Below are 24,925 nucleotides of genomic sequence, written 5' to 3'. Positions count from 1 at the left end.
GCAAATTTTCACAGTAGATAAGAAAAGGGAAAATACATAAAGAGATACTTAAAGTTGGCTCATTTGTATATCTCACACTCCAACTTACTGAATTATCAAGTAGACACTTCAACTTGGCACATGTGTGTCTCGTAGACAACCCCGTCTGATAAATTTAGAGTGTGAATTACAATCGCATATGACATGGAAAAGTGATAAATAAAAAAAGGACACGTGTAATTTTTATAAAAAAGAAAAAGAAAAAGACATTTAATTTAAAAAGAAAAAGAAAAATGTTAGAAAATCCTCTTTACCATCTCCTTCACCACCCACCCTCTTTCTTCTTCTCCATAAAGTTCTACCAAATTTCCATAAGACACACCTGTGCCAAGTTGAAGTGTTACTTGATCATTGAGTAAGTTGGAGTGTGAGATAGACATCTGAGGCCACTAAAAGACCTTATACCATTAAGAGTATCCAACTTCTTATAAGTAGATCATTTTTCTTTTTTACTTTTCATGTGAGATTTTATTCACAATTCCCCCCTTAAACTAAGTTCCACATAATCCATCATCATTTATGGGCGAATTTGGAGATATGCATTTTTGAAACTACGAGTAAAGGTAGCAAACCGGCTTGTACACGGGCAAAGTCACTAAGCCAGACCCTACGCCATCAATCCTCCATCTCCATACTCATCCCACTAAATCATTAGTTTTGATATCAATTGTTGGGCTAGAACTGTTCAATGATACTCTTAATACGGTTTGATATTGTCAGCTTTGAGCCAAGCCCGCACGGTTTTCCCAAAAAAGGTCTCACGCCATTAAGAGTATCCAATTCATTATAAGTAGATCATTTTTCTTTTCTACTTTCCATGTCGGGCTTTGTTGTTACACCTAACACATGAAATATTGTTGTAATTGCAGTACAAGCATAAAACTGGTGGATAAATTACTTTCTTGTGGACCCTTGAGTTCATTTTTCAATGGTGTTATGTTGCAAACTTTTGACTAACATTCTGAGTCCTGTCCCCTCTGGTAGACTTCTGAGTCACAATACGGGGAAAAGCTACCTACATTACTCTCAACAGAACTCAAAATAATGTAAAGTAATTTCTTAGCATAAAGTAAGGTAGCCTTATTATGATGCAAAACAGTACACCTTTTTTTTTTTTAATCAAGAAAAGAACCTTTGAGGAGCACATATTCTGTCACCATTTGTATCAATCAAGCAAAAAGCTTTACCTGAAATGGGGAAAATATGGATTGAAGTCTGCCTGATTTCCGCCAGGGGGCTACGACGAACATCATCTTTGTGGAAGCTGCAATGGTATGCTGTTGGATGGATTGATCCAAACAATAAGTACTGTTCCAAGATTGATTCTTCAGGCAATGCAAATCCTGTTTGGAAAACCAAATTCTCAATGTTTGTTGACACTTCTGAATTAGATACCCTCCATGTTGAAGTTTACAGTAGAGAGCCCATTTTTCTTAGAGAAAAGCTCCTGGGAACAGCTACTGTAATTTTGAAGGAATTTCTGGACAAGTACAATAACAACACTGAGGTTTCAAAGCCTATTGAAGAGGTGGGGAGCTTTCAATTGCGGAGAAAAAACTCGAATAAACCTCAGGGATTTGTTGATGTATCGATACGAATTTCAGAGGAAAGGGAAGAGCCAAGTTCACTCCCAGGTATAAAATTTAACAAGCTTTTTACATTTTAAGGTCATGAATAGATTGTCTTTGTTCCCTCAGAATCAATGAAAAAGATCCTTGATTCAAGTAGTGCTTTGGACCAAGAACCATACTCTTATGAGTCTTAACTGAAGAGTTAATTTTGATCAAATCTGGTTTACTAGGTGACAATGAGGGATTTAAGCTTGCAGATAACAGCAGTGGCTTCAACTTGGCTAATGGATATAAACCTGCCACAGCATACCCACAACCACAATCCTTGACCCCGTCTCAACTGCAGAGAAACCAACCACAGCTAAATCACCAATATGCGCGTCAAGTACCATATGCTACAAATTATTCCCACCCATTGGTGGGGGGAATGAGCTACACGCCAGCAGCAGGATCGAGCTATCAGCCACCGCGTGCTCCACCACCACCTCCACCTGCTAATGTTGGTTACATTCCAACTTTCCTCCCAAGAACAGACAACGCGTCGTCTAGTTATTTAAGCATGCCACAAAGTGGAGCAGCAGCAACACGAAATGCAAGACCTGGTTTTGGAATGGGAGTAGGTGCTGGGGCATTAGCAGCTGGTGCTGTGATATTTGGAGAGGATTTCATGTCTGGTTTTGATATTCCTCGTGGTTTACCGGATCCCTCTCTCACCATATCTCTTGATCCCCCTTTCTGAAGATGGAATACCATCTATTGTATTATGATGCATACAATGAGATATTGTAAAATATATGCTTTCCGTACTGCAACTATCACAAAAATCTGCAAAGAAGTTTCAGTTTGTAGCAGCAAATCACGGGCTTCTTGTAAAACTGCAGAGGTTTCAGCTACTATGGAATAAACTGAAGTACAATTTTACAAGTCTCAATATACATGTATTGTATTACATCATAGAACTTTGTCATAGTCTCAAGGGTGATCAAAGAAATAGATGTTTACTTGCACAAACTAGCAGCTACCTACCTTTCATATAGGATGAAATGATAGGTATTTATAAGATTGATAACATTGACAAAGAGCTATAACGTTTTCCTATAAATCCTATATATGAACTTGAGTAGGTAACTCTTCTCTCAAACTTAATGTTCACCAGTCACCAATAGGTGTCAATCCTGGCCAAGTTGAACTAGACAAAATATCAATCTCAAGTTGCTGGTTGCAGACGAGGCTCTTTTTGCACCCCAAAAACTCTTTCAAGGAATCTGTCAACAATGGATACAAATTTGTCCACCTTTTCTTCATGGGGCAAGTGGCCACAATTCTTGATTATTTCAAGACAAGATCCAGGAATGGCCCGTGAAAGTCTTTCAGAGTTCCATGGTGGAACAAGCCGATCGCTATCACCAGTGACAATCAGAACTGAACCTCAATTTGCACATAAAAGAGAAAAAAAAGCATTAGGAAGTTTTTTTGTGTATTCATTGTGTAACTGGAGTCTGTTGTTTCTCATGTACGTTTAAGACTATGTTTCTTAGAACATGGTGTTATAACAACACTAAGAATGTAAAAAGAACATGTTGGAACAAAGGCTCATATGACGAGCACTTTTTCAGTATTAGTTGGGGCGTAGCTTAGAGAAAATGGTGCAATCAAAGGTTATTTGGTAGTCAAGAGATGTTGGTTATATGTCGTTTTTAATACTTCATAATAACTTGAAATCTTGCTTACTTTTTCAATTAATTATTTCGAAATCTAATGTTTCCTTTTAGTTATCAAACTCAATTTGCTGGCACAGAGATGATTTTCTAACCAGGACATGAGATTTCGCCCAGTTTCTTTGACAGCGGCAGCTTTGATTCAGATGCAGAATCTGTAAGCATAGCCACGGTATACTCCACCAGAGCCTTATCCCAATCTTTTGCTCTGAGAGGCTGTAAATGTTGAAAGATTCAAGATGACAACAATGCACAACGAAACTAGGTTGCATACCTGAAAAACCAAATACAAGCAAAAAGACAAAAACCGAGCCTATCCTCAAGGTTGGAAACAACTAGCTGTCAAGGAATCACCTTTGTATAGCCTTGCAAGACATGATCATCAACTTGTTTAGGATCGTACCAAGCATTCCTAACTGCAGCTAAGCCAAATTTATCGATTATCATTCTTACCTGAAAGAAAATGGCAGTCAATAGTCATTTTGAGTATCCATAACAATCAAATTTTATAGAGTGCTGATCAAGTATTTTCTCATTTTTCATATATTGCAAATGACTGATAAGAACTGCTAAGACTTCTTCCATCTATTCTGATAACATAAATATCTCAAATTTATCATCAAATGAAATGTCAGAAAGATCAAAGGAGTAAGGCTGAATACACAGGCAGCCCCTTAAACTTGCCCACATATTTCACTTAAACACTTTAACTGAGCTCATTACCTATTGGCCACCTTAACTTTATTCAAAATGTTCAAAATCTACAATATGAAAAGAAAATACTCTTTTTGTTAAAATAAAATAAAATACTTTTTCTACAACATGAAAAGAAAGTACTCATTTTGTGAAAAAGAAAATACTTTTTCTACATCATGAAAAAAAGTACTTATTTTGTTGAAATAAAGGAAAATATTCTTTTTGTTGAAATGAAAAACAAAATACTGTATCTACAACATGAAAAGTAAGTATTCTAAATTTTAATATTTTTATTTAGGGTTGGGGGGAGGGGGGTTTGGGGGTAGGGTGGGGGTTGGGGTGGTGGGAGGTGGGTTGGTGGGAAGTTCTAATTTTACTACTTTTTTATTATTCTGTTCTTTGTTAGTATTATTAGTGAAAACTGAATTAGCATCCCCTTCTTGTTTGACTGCCATCTTCCTTCAAAATGGCAGGGAGGATTTCTCATTTAAAAACCTTTTTCGAAATTGGAAAAATGAAGTATATAGACCTAAGTTTGCTTTCACAAAGCTTCAAGATGTCAATTTTGAGAAATAAAATTTAGGTTCAACAAATAGATTGGAAGATCCAAAATAGAGTACATACCAACATAATACCAATGGTAGAACGCAAGAACGCAGATAAAGTTTTCTTATATAAAGAATTTATCATGTCTCCCATCCCTTTCACCAATTGCATTATTGCTTGTCCAAGATATTGGGATAACTTTGACAAAATGCTGACAACCGTGGTAAACCAATTCCCTTTAGAGTTCACTTCCAAGTCATCGCCTTCAGTCTGGTTACTTTTTCCACTTGGATTGTCCTTAGCTACAGGGCATGAATTCAGGGGTGCTAGAATTGCTGGCGCAACAAGTATAACGGCAGCAACCCGCTCAGGTGCTTCAAAATATGCTTCAACTGCTACAAGGGAACCAGCTGAGTGTCTGGTGTCTCATTAGTTACCAATAAGAATCAAATCTTTGAGAATGAAATAGGAAGAGCAAAGGAAGGAGGGCGATAATGCAACCAAAATGACAATTTGAACTTCCTCTCAATGGAATCATGTATCTACTTCGTCTGACCAAGTAAATAAATTTTCTAATAGTTGCAGAGACAGATGGGAGGGGAAAGGTAATGAAGATAATGATTGAGAATAATAATTATTAACTTCTGATCATGTAAAAGTTCATCGGAGAGTAGGCCAGTCATTGATTTAGGAACACACGTCTGATTTTCCACAAACATCATTTTCACCTTTCCTTCCTTTCATACTTCTTTCATTTGTGGTGTAGCAGATGGACCATTATTTTGGAAACTGAGCTAGTGAAACTAATAAGAACTATAAGAATGCTAATTCAGTTTTCACTGCAATAATTTCAAGCTAAATAAAATCACATCCATAACATGTTCATGAAGGAGATTGTGGGGGAAAAACTATAAAATAGAACTTACCCCACTAGAATTGCCTTCTCAGTTGCTAAGAAGTCAATGAAGTATAGAGTGGCCAGCACGGAAAATACCATAGAGTAAGGATTAAAGGGTCTGGTGTCTTCACTTCCCTGAGATGAATCGTTGACATGATTCAGCCTTGAAGTCAACCCAAAGGCTGGTCTGTCAAAGGCCAAAACTTTTGATCCTGTGACCTGTGCCAATGGCTTCATAACTCGATTCCATGAATAAATAGAGGCACCAAATCCATGTAACAATATCATGGGAATGTTCACTCTTTTATTGGCATTAGGAGATCGAGAACTATCCCCTTCTTCTGACAAGTTTGTAGCAAGTGATTCTGAATCATATATCTTGTGGTGTATCTGTACTCCTTTAAACTCGCAAAAGCAACTATCAGGATCTGCTAGAAGAGCTGGATCTTGTAATTCATCTTGATCTATTCCTGCTATCTGTTTTTTCCGCTTTGGCCTTGTCTCAGGTAGTTGTTCTGGATTAACTTAGAAAAATAAAGAGACGGATAAGATGAAAAGAGCGAAGACTCCCAGCTTTATCAATTTTCTCAGCTGCTTCTAAATGCCAACAAAAATCTGATTGAACTCCCATATGTTCCATTCAGCGTTAGCAGTTCTCCAGCATTGCTTAGCCTCTAATAACAGACTTGATATTACTCTAACATTTTTTTAGTTGACTTCTCAGGACGAAATAAATGGTAAACAAACATCCAATTGCTGAAACGTAATTTGCGCTATAGATCATGTATTCCATATATATATATTTATTCCGTCTCTTCGTTCCAAACACACGCGTGTATATTCTCTCCAGCGGAAAAGGACTGCTACTACTATTAGAGAAGTCAAATATACTTTTTCTTTGACAACAATACGTATGGATTCTTGAGATGAGAGGAGCCGTTGTGGCCCCCTTGACTGCCTGGATCCCAGAAGTGAGTCAAAAGTTGGATCTGCATCGGATCTCACCACAATTGCCACAGCTATCTTCCCAAGGAGGAGTTTGGTTTCAACCTCATATGGAACATGAGACTTTTTTTTTCATTGTCCAAGAATGTTTTCAAAAACAAACATCGGATTTTTTTTGTTAAAATTTTATAATTCCAGCCATCAAAATTATCTATAAAAAATTAGACAGAACTGCAACTTGTGAACTGCTAATGTAAGAACGAAATCTGGTATATACCAATATCCAATAGGGGTAAAACGAATTCAAATTATTTTAAAATACTTTCAACTTAACAAATTGGCATTAGTACTTTCATATAGTTCCTAATACTTTTTCGATTATTTCAGAAGCATTAAGAAATCCATACCGTGAAGTAATTTTTGTCTTCTTTGCATAAGCTTACTAGGATCACAGTTACACTAATGGAAGAAAACCAACAGACACAAGTAAAGTTAAAAATCAAACAATGTCATATGAAATAAATGAGTAGTACTAACAGAAAAGGATAGAAAAGAATGTTTCATCTTAGAATATGGTTGAGTATCTTACTGACTTGAATCAACTAATAAGTTAAAATGGTGAAAGATATTAGAGCTATTTACCTGGATATTCAGCAGGTGGGAAAGAAGTAGAAGAAGCAGAGGCTATAATTGGGAAAGATTTCAAGATGGGTTTTCTCCAAATAGAAGGAATTTGCTTCCTCCTGGTTTGTAATTGCAATTGAGGATAGGCGAGACAATTAGGCAGCAGATGAAGTACACAAATACTCATGTTTTAATTTCTCAAAATAGACACTCCGCCAAATCACTTTGGTCAGCTGGTCTTCCGGTAATTGACAGTCAGACTCGAGCATGTAATTGAGTATTTAAACCTCCGATACAAAAGGGACAATAGACGTGGCTAAATGTAAGCTGCACTTTTTAGCTTATCTTTTTGGTGTTTGCTTATAATAATAATAATAATAATAATAACAATAAGTTACTCTAAACATGTCATATAATTTATGGCCTTAAATATATCATAATACCTACTATATAATTATAAAATCTTCTTGTTAAAAGCAAAATAAATTTTATTTACATTATCTTTTAATCCTTTGATTCCTTTCTTAGTATCTAAGCTGAGATATTATACCCCACATATAAGATTTTAGTGGGTTGTTGTTGTTGTTTTAATCCTTTCTAAAAAATAATTTTTTAAAAATTAAATGAAAACAAGAAAGAAATAAGAAAAGTGTATTTTTGCATTAGAGTTTGCCATATAATAAATTTATATGTTGTAATCATTTTATTGCTATTTTTTGCGAAATATAATCGCCAAAATTTGTTACATATTTCACGGGAATTAAATATGTTTATTTTTGATAAATTTAAATGATCAAAACTGCTCAAAATATATTCATGTTTTTTACATAATCGACTATTTTGTCATTTTCACTAGAGTTTCCATAATGCGTGATAGCACATACCAAAAAACGAGATGTCAATTAAATTAAATACACTGAAAAGGAAAAAAAAGAGAAAAACAAAATAGAGACTAAAATTTTATAGAATCTCAAAAACCAAACAACCGTATTACAGAAACCGAGCATATCTGGAGTGTAGATGCACAAAAGATACTGTGGAAAATGGAAGCTCTACTTGTAAGAAAACTCGGCGATCCTACTCTACCACCGAATGCCTCGGAGAATTCACCATTCGATCTCTCAACCTCTCATCCAATCCCTAATTTGGGCTCACCTACCTCCGTTAGAGTACGAGTCAAAGCAACCAGCTTGAATTTCGCAAATTACCTCCAAGTCCTCGGCAAGTACCAAGAGAAACCTCCTTTACCTTTCATCCCTGGCTCCGATTACTCCGGCGTTGTTGATGCCGTTGGCCCTAATGTTACTAAGTTCAAAATTGGTGATCCCGTTTGCTCTTTTGCTGCACTTGGCTCCTTTGCTCAATTCATCGTCGCCGATCAATCCGACTTGTCAGTTCTTCCTTAAACTCTTCTGCTTTATTTTACAATAATTAAACAACTCAATAGCAGTTTTCGTTTTCGAAGTTTATCTATCAGTATTGGAATTGATTTTGGTGGTTTAGACCGCACTCTCCTTTTATATAGAAATGAAAGGGCATAATAGAAGAATGGGTAAATGGTTTATAGATTCCACTATTACTAGTTCGATTTGAGGTGTAGTTGATGTTGGAAAAATTGGATGATTATGGAGAATAAAAGGTATAGCTTGAGGCGTATCAAAGATACTCTCACACCGTAATGAATAAAGTTAGGCGTATCCCCAGGATTCAACAAGCTCTTCTAGTATAAACTAGGAGCAGAAACAACAAAGATTAATCAAAGACAACCCAACACAATAAAAAGAAATTGAGAAGAAAAGTGTTTGCTTTTTCAACTCTTTCACACCTTTTTTAAAAAGAACACAATATACATATATATAGTCCAAAGTGGACATATGATTGTCAAGAAAGAATCGTTACAAAACCAAAGGCAAAAAACGTTACATATTTAAAGGCCATTAAGAATTGAACGTTACCAAATGGTCAGATTCAAAAAATTAGTTGATTTTGATAGCCATAATAAATAATAATAGCCATTTAAAACTAATAAAAATATTATATTCAAAGCTATTCAAATTTACTATTACACACATTAAATATATTCAAATTAATAGTATAATAAAGATCCATTCATATAATATAACAAGAATAAACCTAGACAACAATTTGAATATCTCTTTTTGAGTTACCAAATTATTTTTCTAACAGTTGATTGATTGATTGGTTAAACAATTGAAATTAGTGTAATAGGGCTTGGATACTAGTGCAACAACAACAACAACAACAACAACATACCCGGTGAGTTCCCACAAGTGGAGTCTGGAAGGGTGGGGTGTGCTTGAATACTAGTGCATATCTATCAATATACTCTAGGGATCATTTGGTTCAAAACCAGGTCTAGGATAGATAATCCCAAATATTATACTAGGATAACCTCCCTAGTCCTTGTAACCAAGCGGCCCCTAAAAATTTGCTAAGAATGGGAAGTGTACCCCTACTTGATTTCGCATGACATAGGTCAATGGTCACTGTATATGAGACAAACCAGAGTTATGCTTTTTTTCTTACTTTTGGGTTGGTTTTATGGTTTTAGTGTTCAAAAATGTCTTAAGTTAGCTTATAATTGAAGGTTTCGAGTACCTGATGGGTGTGATCTAGTGGCGGCTGGTGCACTTCCTGTTGCATATGGGACATCCCATGTGGCTCTGGTGCATAGAGCGCAGCTGCATCCCAATCAGGTAGGGTCACCTTCGTCCTTCCCTTGAGCTTTAGGGCATAAAATGCTAAGGCTGTTTTGTTACATGATTTTTTATATACCCGAATCATGTGACATACTGGTTTACACACGGCAGGTGTTAATGGTACTTGGAGCAGCTGGAGGTGTTGGGCTCTCAGCGGTACAAATTGGGAAGGTTTGTGGAGCAACAGTTATTGCAGTTGCTAGGTACTTTTGAATTCTCAAGTGTACAAAAAAGTTTTTTTAAGGTTGTTGTGCTAAAAGTTATCCTTGTCTGTTAATCTTAGGGGAAATGAAAAGGTGCAATTTTTGAAATCTTTAGGAGTTGATCATGTAGTAGACTTGAGCAATGCAAACGTCATCGAAAGTGTCAAGGGCTTCCTGAAGTCAAGAAAGCTCAAAGGAGTTGATGTCTTGTATGATCCAGTCGGGGGGAAGCTTACAAAAGATAGCATGAAGCTATTAAATTGGGGAGCACAAATTCTGGTTATTGGATTTGCAAGTGGAGAAGTACCTATCATCCCAGCGAACATTGCTTTGGTGAAGGTACTGTTTCTAAGCACCCTGATCTTTTTCTTTTTACCCCCTTTTGGTTCTTTCCTTCTAGTTGGTTGACTGTACCAGGCTTAATTAGTCCGGTTGCTGGTCAATTGAGTAGCTCTTAATTAGACATGTCCAAGGCTGCTAAGTTACGCATGTGGTGGGCACCACTAGCTCCTTGAAGTTCCTACTAATAGTTTGAAATTTGAATACAAGCAGTAAGTTAAAAGATCATTCTCAGAATATAGACTGTCTTGCCATAATCCTGATTGCATATACTATGTTGAAACATGCTAGCAACATAACATTTGTTAGTCTCAAATCAACAATTTAGAAGGATCTTGCACCGAAGGGTGTGACTTAGTGGTCAATGAAGTGAGTGCAAACTTGGAAGACCATTCAAATTCCAGTAGAGACAAAACACTACGTGAATTCGTCCTATATTCCTAAGCTATGGTGGACAGAGTTATTCGGTACCTGTGTTGGTGGGAGGTAGCGGGTACCCAATGAAATAGTCGAGGTACACCCAAGCTGGCGTAGGTACCACTCTTTCAAAAAAAGAAAAAGAAAACCAATCTTGAAGGATCTTAAGAGTAGAAATTTCACGCTGTTGTCACAAGAGGATGTCAAGGCATGTAAGTATATGGTTTCTTTTAGGACATGCTGCTCCCAAATTATTGCATGAGAAGTTTTCTCCACCTTTCTTTTCATTATATGGACAAGCTACTATCAATTATCCAGGTGTCTCATAATACAAGCAGTATGAGCAGCAAATAACTTTCATTTCTTTTTATCTCTCTTTACAACATCATCCCAGCCCCCAAAAGGAGAAAGCTTATTTATTTCTTTCTTTTGTCCAAGAGTAATAACCATCATTTTTTATACTTTTTTTTTTTGGTTCAGAACTGGACGATTCACGGACTCTATTGGGGAAGCCATAAGATTTATCAACCTAATGTGCTTGGAGATTCTCTGAAAGAGCTCCTATCCTGGTTGTCTAAGGGTTTGATTGCTATCAACATTTCTCATACATTCAGCCTGGCAGAGGTAAGAATCTTTTGCATTTATCACTTTTTAAATCCAGAAAAAAGTAAGAAAAGATCCTAGTAATGTGCAGGGACTAGCATTTCATACGCGAAAAACGGCTGATATACAATTCACCTGAATTAATATCCTGTCAAGAAGAATATAATGTAACAGTATGTACTTCTTGTGCATGAAGGATTATGTCACTGGCCATGCACAAATGCACCAGACTACCTCTCTCGATACAAGAAATTCTTTATAGTAACCCTACAACCTAGACCTCTAAGTTTCCAGAGGCCATTGTGTTTCTCTGGTGCATGATGATCCAGGGATGGACCTTGAATAGCTAGTAATCAAGCATTGAATAGCTTGGGAAGCCCCCATTCTTTAGGATTAATGTTCAGAGCTGGGCACCTTACTTTAGGATTTTAACTATCTTGAAGGTCCGTAAGGATCAGACAGTGTTCAACTGAACCCAGAGTTCTGAACTGAAAGAAAGCCAACACATGGCTTATCTGGATGCTCATTATTTCTTCTACAGTATTTGATATTTCTGCTTTCAATAAAGAAGAATTTCTTGAAAAAGAAAAAGTAAAATCTCAAATGAAGTTCCATTCAACCTGGAAAATTTCTTGAAATTGGTAGTGACAATGAGTAGGACTAAGCTTGATCTTGCTAGTCTCACACTTCTCTAAGGAACACCATGGCTAAAGTTGCTTTCTTTCTTTTGTCCTGTTGAAGAAGTAGGGCGATTGTATTCCCTGAGTTTCCAGTTGTAGCATATATGTGGGACTTCTTGTCAAGAATAGGAAAATCAATAATTTAAACTGTCCGGTTGTCAGGCACACTGGTAGCATGAGTTCAGACCTATAACTTAGGACACCCATAGAAAACTTAGTAAGCTATTGCTCATTAGTTTTTCTGTTTTTGTCAGAAAATTCTAAAAGTGTTAAGAACTATTTGGGATTTACGTGCTATAATTGGGAACTTAAGGACTAAAATTCCCACTAACCCTTCAACACACAAGGACCAAATTTTAGCTATGTACAAAAGCAGTTATGTACTGTATATCACATGTAAAAGCTTGAATCTTCTAAATTCAAAATATAATTTATGGTCTATCAGATACATCTCAGCTAAGTTGCTCGGACTTGGGTGCGGGTATCCGATACAAGGACGGATCCGAGTATCGGATTTGGCAAAATCTAAATTTTAAGATTCGGGGGTGCGGATCCGGATATGAAGGGGATTCGGCTAATAAAAAATAGAGCTATAAAAATATTGTAAATTTTGAGAGATATTCTGTGAAAAACTTGCATGAATATTGTAGAATTCAATCTTTCATTCTCCAAGATGGACACTATTCTTTGTCGATGGACTCCGGTCAAAGTGTCCGAAGTCAGTTGACCGTATCTGGGACGTATCCCGCTCCCGCTTCCGTCCCGGTCTCGTATCGGGACGGGGACGACATCAAAATTGAAGAGTCCGCGCAACTTAGCATCTCAGTGTACAAAGTCCCTTTATTTGCCATTCCTAAATAACATGTCAGTCAAATCCTAAGTTGCTTGAACTCTTCACTTTCAGTGCCGTGCCAGTGTCGACACGACGTGGGTGTGGGTGCGGGATTCGTGAAAGATCCGACCTCTAGATCCGCATCCATATTCGAATACTCGCACCCGAGTTCGAGCAACTTAGGTCAAATCAATCAATGTCAGTTCAAAGGGCATAATAGAAACTGAAGTTAAATAGTTTCTTTACAGGTTTGGATTTTGGTTTTTAAAGGAACCGGAAATGAAAAAATCCTTTCAACTTATTCGAGGCAGAAAAAAGTAGTTAATGATGCCTCATAAAACGCGGGTCGACCGACTAAATGACTTTCCCAAGGCTTTGGGGAGCCAGTTTTTTCTTCTTTATGCTGTTAGAAACGTAGCATAGTGGTTTCCGCCATGCCTTCGCAAATTTAGTAGGAAACTGTAGTGTTCTTTCCCTGTTTTATCTTTACTTGTTAAAGAAAGGAAGACTAGAAACTAGTGCAAATGAATGGAGACTTCCAACAAGTAACCACTTTTTGGTGATGATAATGCGACTCAGAATACAAATTAGAGTAGAATTATGAGGGTTAGTGGTCAATGAAGTGGGTTAGAATCATGAGGTCTCAAGTTCAATTCCCAACGGGGACAAAAAATACTAGGTGATTTCTTCACATCTATCCAAGCCTTGTGGATAGAGTTACCTGGTACCTATTGCTGGCGGAAGGTAGCAAGTATCCCGTGGAATTAGTGGAGTTACGCGCAAGCTGGCTCAGATACCACATTATTTAAAAAAATTCAAATTAGATTAGAACTAGGAATATGCATGACTGTATGTCAATATCAGTGTTTTTAGGGGCGTTTATGGGGCGAGTCTCGGGGCGTGAATCGGGGCGGGGCGTATGTAAAACGCATCTGGGCGTTAATGAGAGGCGTAGATCCTTTGGGCGCACGCCCCAAGAGATGAGGCGCACACTTAGGCGCAAGACTCGCCTCAGAACTAAGACTCACACCCCAGGGAACTTAACCAATGGAAGGATAATTTTGACAATTGCCCTTATATTTTTTAAAACCCTTTTTGGTTTTACCCCAAATCTGTCTCTACCCCATTTAAAAAAAAGAAGCATTAACCTCGTTATAATCGTCCACACTCCATACTCCATAGAACCTTGAGCTTTCTCCTTGTTAGATAGTGAAAAAGCACTAACATGCATTTCTGCTTTTTTGTTGAAAATGAGTGCCATTTGTGCTCTTAGCAATGATATCAATATATCTCTGACCAAATTAATTTGTTTGCAACAAAATTTTCTCTAATATTAAACTACTAGAAAGTTATCCTCACTCATATTTTAAAATATTATATTCTAAGGCATCTATAATGTTTGTCTTTATAGTTTAGAACTGCATATCATTGCCATGAACTTGTTTGATTTTATTTCATTTTTGTATTTTCTTACAAATAATCAATGACGCATTTTGCTTATCTTGTTTGGAATATGGATTGTTATTTCGGTTAGAACATTATTGACTTATTGTTAAGATGTATCTCATTTACTAGTATATTGTTTATTGTTAGTTCATATAATTATAATAATTATCTATTTTTTGTGATTTCTATGGATTTTCTAAAAGAATTATGTAATTTTTAGATTTAAAAATAATTTTAATTTTATTTTATTAATTATAAATTAAAGATCTTTGGGACTTACGCCCCGTGTCTCGGGGCTTACTCCTCGCCCCATGTTGGTAAAACGCCTCGCCTCACGCCTCCGCCTTTTGAAACACTGGTCAATATCACCTGAAAGGGCTAAGTTCACAGTAAAGTGTAGGTTTTCGAAAGCTAAGTTACATATTTATGTCATTGGTGCATGTATTTTCATTGTGCTTGGATTTAGTTCTTATTGATCATGGGATCAAGATAACTGCACATTACACACATTATTGTTCGCTTTGGCAGGCCCATCTTGCCTTTACTGCCCTCAAAGATAGGAGAGCAATTGGAAAGGTGATGATAACATTTGATGATGGGAGAACACTCAAGTCTAAGCTTTAATTGGACTTAGGAATGAAACGAGTAGCAGAAGATTGTCCTTGCTGCGTGAATATCCAAATTATGTACTACCTTATGCTAGCTGCTACTATAATTGTTTGTCATATAGAGGTGCTGAAACCAATAAATATGTTCTTGTAATCAACCAAAGAAATGTTAAAGCATTAGATGCTGTTTGAATGTAACAATAGACGTACTTGGGAAAATTGTGGGAAATAATAATAGAACATTTGTTAATTACATATATTTCTCTTAGGTTCCTTGCTGATCCTGACTCGTTTATGTTTTTTTTCTTTTTAAATCTTAATCAAGTAGCACTTCTCTTATATTCTTTTTTAACTATATAATAAGTGAATTTTCTTTGTGTAGGAATTTAAGGAATAAAACAGTAGAGAAATTTTCTGTATATTTCTTTTGTATCCATTAAGTTTCTGTACAATATTTATATACACAAAGAATGAAAGAGAAGAATATTCCTAAGCATTCTATTTGTACAATTGTTGCAATCTAATTGGCTCTTGCATAACCAACTAACCAACTAGAATAAAATAAAAGGAAAAGAAAATATGTACAAAGGATTATCTGTATCCACGTGTGCAAGGAGAAGTCCTAGAAGCTCCTCAATTCTTCTTGTGATCAAATGGCTAGGATTAAATCAGGCAATCTCATCATATTCTCTTATCAACGACTAGGATTTGATCAAGACATCTTGAGTCCTATGACTTAGTTTTGTTCGAAGATAAGTCATACTTAGTTTTGTCCGAAGATAAGTCATATTTGAACTTTATTTACCTTCGAACCAGCCTCTCCTTCATATTGTATAGATCGTCAAATCCTTCATTCAAATCGGCAGCTTCTTCTTTCAGTGAAGAACTAATAATACCAACACCCCCTCCCCTCAAGTTGGAGGGTGGAGAAACAACCCCCAACTTGTCCAAGATGGAACGATGGTGAGGACCGGAAAGGGGCTTTGTAAATACATCAGCAATCTGAGAAATTGACGGAACAAACTGAAGAGATATGAGCCCAGCAAGATATTGTTGACGCACAAAATGACAATCGAGGTCCACATGTTTGGTACTCTCGTGAAAAATCGGGTTTTTCACAATATGTATTGCCGCCTGACTGTCGGAATGAAGAGTTATTGGAAGAGAATGAGTGACTGAGAAATCCTCAAGCAATCGCACAAGCCAAATGATCTCGGCCACCACTCGACGCATGGAGCGGTACTCTGCCTCCGCCGATGATAGAGACACTAAAGACTGTTTCTTTGATTTCCAAGAAACAGGAGAACCCTCAGGGTCACAAAATACCCACTGATAGAACGATAGGAATCAGGACATCGTCCCCAATTGGAATCACAAAAGGCAAGCAATTTGAAGGAGGGATCAGAAGAGAGAAAAATGCCCAGACCTGGATCAAGAAGCAGATATTTGAGGCATCAAATGGCTGCATCAAAGTGTGGTTGGCGAGGGGATTGCATGTATTGACTCATATTTTGTACTGCAAAAGTAAGGTCAGGACGAGAATGTGTGAGATAATTAAGCTTGCCTAATAGCTTTCAATAGATAGTCGGATCAGATAGGAGAGCACCTTCATTCACACGAAGGTGAATGGAAGGATCGAGAGGGAAGAGACATGCTTCATGTTCAGACATCCAAACTTAGACAAGAGGTCTAAGGTAAACTTCCTTTGACTTAAAATTATTCCTTGAGGTTCTCTGATAATTTCCATGCCTAAAAACTAATAAGCTTTCCCCAAATCCTTAACTTTAAATTCAAAGTCAAGAAAATCCTTTAATGATGCAATTTCAGTAGGGTCATCACTTGTTAATAGGATGTCATCGACATACACAGCAATGATAGATGTTCTGCCCCCTGATTTCTTATAGAAAAAAGAGTAGTCATTGAGAGAATGTGAGTACCCTTTGAAGTTTAGAGCAGCAGTGAGCCTTGCATACCATTGACGAGATGCTTGTCGTAGACCATACAATGATTTCTTAAGTTTGCACACATGATTAGGAGAAGGAGGAGTGACACCAGTAGGGAATTTCATATAGACTTCCTCTTGCAAGTCACCACGTAGGAACGCATTGTTCACATCTAGTTGAGAATTGTCCCAATTCTTCTTAACTGCCACTGCTAATAAACATCGGATGGTAGTCATTTTAACGACCGGTGAATATGTCTCATTAAAATCAATTCCTTCCCTTTGGATGTCACCTATGATTACCAACCTAGCTTTGAATCTTTCCACTGAACCATCCTGTTTGTATTTCACTTTATAAACCCACTTGCAAGGTAATGCTCTGTTCTTAGGTAATTCTACCACTTCCCATGTTTTGTTGGCTTTTAAGGCTGCAAGTTCTTTGTCCATTGCCTCTTGACAACTAGGGTGTAAAGAAGCTTGGGAAAATGTAGTAGGCTCAGAAATATAGGAAATAGAGTTTAAAAGGGATTGATTGGAATGTGAAAGAGCAGAAAAGGAAATAATCGTGGGTGAAACAGAAGAATCAAAAAAGGCAGGTGTGAGATCAGTAAAAAATACAGAATTACATATATAGTCATTCAAGTAGGCTGGTTGGTGATGATCTCTAGTTGATCTTCTTAGTTGAGGAATAAGATTGGTATTAGAAATTTTCTGAATAGATGAACTTGGTGAAGGAGATAAAGATAAGTGCAAAGGTAACTTAGAGAAAGATGATTCAGAAACATTCTGAATGGATGAACTTGGAGTCCTGGACATAGGAGACGTAGAGGAGAATGGTGAAATGGATTGTAGATAAAGTTGAGACTGTTGAGAAAGAGAGGGAGACCTGAAATGATCAGGAGAGAGAGGTGAGAATGAAATAGAAGATGTTGTAGGATCTGTACATGGAGAGGAATATCCAGTAAGGAACACATGAGTTGATGATGTGATTGAAGAAAAAGGGAACACGGATTCATAAAAGACAACATCCCTAGAAACAAATACTTTGTTTGTTTGCAAGTTCAATAGTTTGTACCCCTTTTTTCCAAATGGATATCCCAGAAACACACATTTTATTGATCTAGGATCCATCTTTGACCCGTGTAAGGGAAGCGTAGAAGCAAAACAAAGGCACCCAAAAACTCTAAGACTGTTATAGTTGGGTGGTTCTCCAAAAAGAAGTTCATAGGGAGTCTTCATTTTGAGTATCCTAGATGGGAACCTATTTATTAGATGTGTGGCTATAAGTAAGCAGTCCCCCCCAAAATTGAATAGGTAATTGTGACTGGAAAGTAATGCTCTACAAGTTTCAAGAAGGTGTCTATGCTTCCTCTCAACAACATCATTTTCTTGGGGAGAAGAAACACAAGAGGTCTGATGAATGATCCCCTGTGAGGCAAGAAATTGTGAGCTTGAGTGGCTGCTTCCCAGTTCAAGTGCATTATATGATCTTAGAATCTTAACCTTTGTTTGAAACTGTCTTTCAGTCATAGCAAGAAATTGTTTTAAGACAGTAAAAGCATTAGATTTGGTACTAAGCAGAAAAGTCCATGTTGCTCTGCTATAATCATCTATTATGGTTAAAAAATATCTGTGACCATCATAAGTATGTGTCTTGTATAGTCCCAACGTGTCCACATGTATAAGATCAAATATATGTTTTGAAGAAATTGTGCTAGAGGTAAAGGGTAGAGCATGAGCAAGTTGCTCCTTGGTCCAGCATAGGCCTCATTGAGTCCCATAAGGAACTGTATGAGTCTGTCATCCTGGTGTGATTTGTACAACTTTTCCTTTCACCCACAAGTACAATCACAAGTACAGGTCTGACAAGCATCAAGACTATCAAGTTCATCCCTAAGCTTTTTTAACTTTGTGTAGTAACCTGCTAAGTCCAGACTTCCTTGAAGTAACTGAGAGATTTCCTTTTGTAGGTGATAAAGTTGAGGGCCATTGCTTTGGCCAAACCTCTCTTCAAGCTCCTTCCAGATCTCTATAGCTGTTTTTGAATAGAGTACACTTTCTGCAATCTCTCTTGAGAGAGAGTTAAGCAACCATGAGATGACCATGTTATTGCATCTCACCCAAGGCTTGAAAGAATCAGAGGATATTTTAGGTTGAAGAAAGGTTCTATCTATGAATCCGACTTTGTTTTTGGCTGATAATGCAATCAAAATACCCTTGCGCCAACCTCTATAGCCCTTCCCGTCAAAGATAGAATTCACCAGGATCATCCCAGGTGAATCAGAAGGGTGAAGGTAAAAAGGGTGAGATGAATCAAGGGGTGAAACTGCAGCTGCAGTAACAGTGGTGAGCTGTGGGGAGTTGATTGCATCAGAAGGAGGAGAGTGTTGAATTTCATCTCCCATCTTAGCCCAGAATGAAGAGAAAAGATGAAAAGAGTAAAAAAAAAAAAACTGGATCTTCCTGAAGCTCTGATACCATGTAGGAATTTAAGGAATAAAACAGTAGAGAAATTTTCTGTATATTTCTTCCGTATCCATAAAGTTTCTGTACATTATTTATATACACAAAGAATGAAAGAGAAGATATTCCTAAGCATTCTATTTGTACAATTGCTGCAATCTAATTGGTTCTTGCATAACGAACTAACCAACTAGAATAAAATAAAGGAAAAGAAAATATGTACAAAAGATTATCTGTATCCACGTGTGCAAGGAGAAGTCCTAGAAGCTCCTCAATTCTTCTTGTGATCAAATGTCAGGCAATCTCATCATATTCTCTTATCAACGGCTAGGATTTGATCAAGACATCTTGAGTCCTATGACTTAGTTTTGTCCGAAGATAAGTCATATTTGAACTTTATTTACCTTCGAACCAGCCTCTCCTTCATATTGTATAGATCGTCAAATCCTTCATTCAAATCGGCAGCTTCTTCTTTCAGTGAAGAACTAATAATACCAACACTTTGTGTCCTTGGTGGGATGGACAGAGGCGGATCTAGAATTTTAGATCTATGGGTTCAACATTTAAAGTTATGGGTTCATATCTACTATTTATTGCAATTTTACTGATTTTTTATACATAAATTTATGCTCCCCGTTAAAAGTATTGGATTCAGTTGAACCCGATGGTTCTATACTGCATCCGCCACTGGGGGTGGATAGAGTTTGTAACTAGCTTCAAGATGGGTAAAATCGGATAGTAATATTTTAGACCTAATTATATTGTGTAATTTCCTCTAATAGTAATGACGAAAAATATACTTTTAAATTTGATCACTTATATATTTCATGAACCAAACTATATTTTTAACCACATTTAAACAATGCAAACTCTTTTCTTCCGTTAGAGAATCATTTCTCCAGCTCTTCTTCTCTTCCACAATATTGAATTGGTTAATCCTTCATCAAACCCGCAGGGGCAGATCTATCATGTAAGCTGCCCGTTTAGCTTTTGCTTAGATCCTATATATGTATCAAGAAACTCACTAAATATTACTAATAAATATTTGATCGTAAACCTAATTATTATTATATATTAACTTGACGTTGTTAGGAACCCATAAACTTCAAATCTTTGATCCGCCTCTTATTTAACAACACACAACCATATGCCATGTTTCGCTGCCCATTGCTTTTAATGGAAGTAGAACTTGATCACATTAATTTTTCACTAGCTGGTTGATCAACTTGAAGGGCAGAGATGAGAGATATATAAACTATTTAAGTAAAACAATGCCGTAGTAAACTACTGCATCTACCTGTCACGAAAAGCACATTATCTAACAACTAGGCTGATTCCAAGTCTAGTAATGTCTTTAAGTTTACAGTACACCCGATATTTGTCTTTGGCAAGTATAGAAAACCTGAAGGGTCCAGCAAAATGAAATGAAAATTGGGTGTTGGAGTTGAAAATAACTCTTCCTACCTAATATATGAGATACTTCATTCCGTCTTATGTGATGGTACGTATTTTATTGCGTACAGAGGTTGATATGTTAATATAACTTAGCTTGTGCAAACTTTAGCTTCAACTTTTTTATTTCAACTTCAACTCAAATATTGTCTCACAGTTTAATAAATCTATATCATCTCAACCTTTTCTATTCTGAGAAGACATAAAGAAAAACAAGGTACAATGAATTAGTAGACATTTTAAATGAGAGTAGGATATGCTGCATGTATCTGAGAATAGGGTAGTAAAACAAGAGGTACATGAACAGTAGTCATCCCACCATCAGCAACCAGTTGACAGAAAGCACAAATACTACAAAGCAAATTCAAGATTCCATTTAACTACAATCTACAATAAACAAAAAGTTTAACTTCCATACCGCTTTTTACACTGTCAAGTTAACTAAAGATACTATAAATAACTGACCATTATAAGTGGAACTACCTGTCTAGCCCTATAGTTATAGGCTATATAATATTTTATTTCCTCTGCTTTGAATAGTTAGAAGCAAACTCATTGCTCATTCATTAAGAGCTCTTGTCGGTAAAGTAGATCTAGATCGAGAGAGAGAATTGGCTTCTCGAGAATCCACTGGAGTCAGATCAGTAGGGAATTCACACCGGGACTTTCTTAATTGAGAAAGAACCCCATACCCTGAACCGGGGAAAGACGATAATGACCTAGGAAATGGTGAAGTACGTGAAGTGACTCCCTCTTCGAGTCCAAACCTTATAACATAAAATAAAGAATAAGGGACTGACTTCTTTCTTGACAAGGATCCTGAATACGTCTGATACAATTAGTTAAACTATACTGATAGAGCGAAAATTTGCGCGTATAAAAGTTAAATTAATAAATGGATACTTCCCTATTTTGACATATCATTGAAGCAACCACCTTAGTTTTACCTCAGTAGTAAAGCTGGAGTTTCTGGTGTTAAGTGTCCGGAATGATTTTGACAAAGGATGAAAAGGTTGTTTTAATGGCACCATGATATTTCAAGACTACCTGAAGTGTTGAACACATAACATATGCTATGAAATTGTGTTTGGGGGGAGGGGGGTTGGAATTAAGGATACATCAAAGATAATAAAGAATTTGATTATCTTTTTTATAGACACCCAAGTTCCAAATTCAGAACTTTTGGTGGAAGTTTATACACGACTGAAAATGAGATAGCCTTACCTCTAATGTCTACAAAAGAGAAGGAGATGACCTCCTACATTTGAGTATTCACTCAGCTCACAAAAAAATGCTATACAATTCCTAATGTTAGCATTAAAGTATACAAGATGATTTCTAGCTCACCAGATCCTTTACAGTAAAGTGACCTCTCTAGGTCTAATTCTAAAGTTAGCCACTTCCTTTTGATCTAACTTTACTGTGGCTAACATGAGCAGGCAATGAAATAGCCTCAGTAAAGATAGTCAATCTTCTTGTTTCAGCATGTCACGATCCGGATTTCCCACTCTCGGAGTCGTGATGACGCCTACTCTTGAAAGCTAGGCAAGCCGAGTATTATAGATTCACTAATTCTTTTATTTAGCCCTTTCTAATAATTTAAAACAACATACGATCAACAGTGAATTATTAACAATAAATAAAGACATGCGGAAGACGTAATCTGATAACTTAGCCAAAAGCAAGTACGACAATACCAAGTACATCTCTACTCGGAACCGGTGTCACAATAATACTACAAACAATTGTCTGGAAAGAAGATACAATCTGTCTCTGAAGTAAATGAAAACAAAATATAAAGATAGAAGAGAACGCCGGGGCCCGCGGACGCCTGCAGGACAACCTCGAGATCTCTGACTGGACTGAAGGCAGCCACCCAAAGCTATGGTCCAAAAGTTGCCGCTCCGGGATCTGCACACAGTGCAGAGTGTAGTATCAGCACAACCAACCCCATGTGCTGGTAAGTGCCTGGCCTAAAACCGACGAAGTAGTGACGAGGCTAGGACTAGACTACCAAATAAACTTGTGCAGTTATATAATATACAGCGCAAAATAAAACAAAAATAAACAAGTGAAGATGGGAGGGGGACAAGCAGCGGGGGAATATCATTTACCAACAGTAATTAAGAGAAAAACCTAAAGAACAATTTAGAATTCACAGCAAAAGAATAAGGAACTCGTAACCAACAAATAAGCACTTTAATTAACTATTGTTGCGGCGCGCAACCCGTTCCAAATCATAAAAACACTGTTGCGGCGTGCAACCCGATCCATATGATTTATCACTGTTGCAGCGTGCAACCCGATCCAATCATATTATTGTTGCGGCATGCAACCCGATCCAAACATAATATTGTTGCGGCGTGCAACCGATCCAAATATAATATTATTGCGGCGTGCAACCCGATCCACATATACAGATCAACACCAACCACAGAGAGAGTCCCGACAAGGGATCAATAAAGAAACATCACTATCCCGGTAAGGGAATCGACAGTATAAGTAAATACGTCCCGGCAAGGGAGAATCAGCTATAACCAAACTTGTTCCAACATCTAACTTCCTCAACTAGCACCAATTCTCAATCATAAGTAATTTCCACGAGAATAATCATAATCCTTGCTCAACACAGAGAATCAACAACTTAGGCATTCGTAGTATTTGTTAAGAACACAACAATTTTAATTTAAGACTCACAATCATGCTTGACACCAACATATGGATACTCATCACCATGCCTATACGTCGTACTCAGCAAGTAACACATAGCAAATAGGACACAAATCCTAATCCCTCAAACTAAGGTTAGACCAAACACTTACCTCGAACTTCCACGACCAACTCAAGCCTCAAACACCGCTTTTCCTTTAGAATTCGCCTCCGGACAACTCATATCTAGTCCAAATTGATTTAACAACATCAATAAATGCTAAAGAATTCATACCTAATGCCTAATTATAGATTTCCTATCATTCTTCCCAAAAAATCAAAAATTGACCCCGGGCCCGCTTGGTCAAAATACGAGGTTCGGACCAAAACCCCATCACCTATTCAACCACGAGCCCGAATATGTAATTAGTTTCGAAATCCGACCCCAAAACGAGGCCCAAATTCCAATTATACAGAAAAACCTAACTCTACCCAAATCCCTAATTTTCTACCCTTAAGAACATGATTTAGGCCTAGAAATCTAATGGGTGTTAATAAAAATTGAAGAAAATAAGTCTAAGATTACATACCTATGAATTTGTGGTGAAGTTCCCTTTCAAAAATCGCCCAATTTGGAGTTTGGAAGAAGAAGTTATGAGTTTTAGGTTAAATCCCGTTTCTGTTACTGTTTAAAAATCACTGGGCAGACCTTCATCGCGTTCGCGATGGGTCTGCCGCAAAGAGCAGCCTTCCTCAGGCTTACGCAATCGCGAGATCCTCTACGCGTTCGTGAAGGATAATCCCTCTGGCCTTCGCGTTCGCGGACAGCAGTACGCATTCGCATAGAAGGAATGACAAGTCCCCAACCCACCTCCATTTTACACTACGCGTTCCCGTGACACTGGTCGCGTTAGAGATTAGAAGCCCCCAAGTGCTCCACGTTCGCGACTGTGGCTTCACGTTCGCGAAGAACAAATCCACCCCAACCCAATTTTCCCTTTCGCGGTCGCGTGATAGGGTTCGCGATCGTGAAGCACAGAAGGCTTGTGCATCAGAACAGTAGTTTCTGCAATTTTTCTAAGTTCAAAAACCTTCCGAGACCTATCCAAAACTCACCCGAGCCCTCGGGGCTCCAAACCAAACATGTACACTACCTCAAAAATACCCTACGGACTTACTCGCGCGATCAAATTGCCAAAATAACATGAACAATTATGAATTTAGCATCAAAATCATGAAATCACGTAAGAACTTCAAATTTTCCAATTTTCTCAAATACAGTCTGATTCACGTCATTTCAAGTTCGTTTATTACCAAATTTCATAGACTCGACTTAAACCACAAATAAGACCTGTACCGGGCTCCGAAACCAGAATACAGGCCCGATACCATCAAATTTTAAACACATTTCATTTTCAAAACTCATAAATATTCCAGAAAATGATTTTTCTTTAAAAATTCATTTCTCGAGCTTGGGACCTCGAAATTCGATTCCGGGCATACGCTCAAGTCCCATATTTTCCTACGGACCCTC

The 24,925-nt window shown here is 37.3% G+C and overlaps 3 protein-coding genes across 3 annotated transcripts; 2 read left to right on the top strand and 1 right to left on the bottom strand.

Moving 5' to 3' along the window:
• Positions 1-1,091: 1,091 nt before the first annotated feature.
• On the top strand, positions 1,092-2,541 carry LOC107829414 (uncharacterized). Its single transcript, XM_016656880.2, has 2 exons — positions 1,092-1,673; positions 1,841-2,541. The coding sequence occupies exons 1-2, from the start codon at positions 1,232-1,234 to the stop codon at positions 2,347-2,349; spliced, it is 951 nt and encodes a 316-aa protein (XP_016512366.1). The 5' UTR covers positions 1,092-1,231; the 3' UTR covers positions 2,350-2,541.
• On the bottom strand, positions 2,475-7,320 carry LOC107764676 (uncharacterized). Its single transcript, XM_075255137.1, has 6 exons — positions 7,056-7,320; positions 5,497-5,992; positions 4,649-4,988; positions 3,683-3,781; positions 3,424-3,544; positions 2,475-3,032 (listed from the first exon to the last, which is right to left on the bottom strand). Exons 1-6 carry the CDS (start codon positions 7,222-7,224, stop codon positions 2,818-2,820), a joined length of 1,440 nt encoding a protein of 479 aa, XP_075111238.1. The 5' UTR covers positions 7,225-7,320; the 3' UTR covers positions 2,475-2,817.
• Positions 7,321-7,951: 631 nt separating this feature from the next.
• On the top strand, positions 7,952-15,140 carry LOC107829416 (uncharacterized). Its single transcript, XM_016656882.2, has 6 exons — positions 7,952-8,427; positions 9,646-9,754; positions 9,869-9,960; positions 10,041-10,299; positions 11,197-11,340; positions 14,806-15,140. Exons 1-6 carry the CDS (start codon positions 8,081-8,083, stop codon positions 14,899-14,901), a joined length of 1,047 nt encoding a protein of 348 aa, XP_016512368.1. The 5' UTR covers positions 7,952-8,080; the 3' UTR covers positions 14,902-15,140.
• Positions 15,141-24,925: the final 9,785 nt, after the last annotated feature.

This window comes from Nicotiana tabacum, chromosome 6, assembly GCF_000715075.1.
Source record: "Nicotiana tabacum cultivar K326 chromosome 6, ASM71507v2, whole genome shotgun sequence".
Lineage (NCBI taxonomy): Eukaryota > Viridiplantae > Streptophyta > Magnoliopsida > Solanales > Solanaceae > Nicotiana > Nicotiana tabacum.
This window is presented reverse-complemented; position numbering and strand designations above follow the sequence as displayed.

Excerpts from the sequence above, each read along its gene's own strand:
- LOC107829414 (XM_016656880.2), top strand. The coding sequence starts at position 1,232 with ATGGGGAAAATATGGATTGAAGTCTGCCTGATTTCCGCCAGGGGGCTA. Across the intron at positions 1,674-1,840 it reads AGAGCCAAGTTCACTCCCAG|GTGACAATGAGGGATTTAAG; the intron begins GTATAAAATTTA and ends CTGGTTTACTAG.
- LOC107764676 (XM_075255137.1), bottom strand. The coding sequence starts at position 7,224 with ATGAGTATTTGTGTACTTCATCTGCTGCCTAATTGTCTCGCCTATCCT. Across the intron at positions 3,782-4,648 it reads CTACCATTGGTATTATGTTG|GTAAGAATGATAATCGATAA; the intron begins GTATGTACTCTA and ends ATTTTCTTTCAG. Across the intron at positions 3,545-3,682 it reads TCTTGCAAGGCTATACAAAG|CCTCTCAGAGCAAAAGATTG; the intron begins GTGATTCCTTGA and ends CAACATTTACAG.
- LOC107829416 (XM_016656882.2), top strand. The coding sequence starts at position 8,081 with ATGGAAGCTCTACTTGTAAGAAAACTCGGCGATCCTACTCTACCACCG. Across the intron at positions 8,428-9,645 it reads GTCGCCGATCAATCCGACTT|GTTTCGAGTACCTGATGGGT; the intron begins GTCAGTTCTTCC and ends TTATAATTGAAG. Across the intron at positions 11,341-14,805 it reads ATACATTCAGCCTGGCAGAG|GCCCATCTTGCCTTTACTGC; the intron begins GTAAGAATCTTT and ends TCGCTTTGGCAG.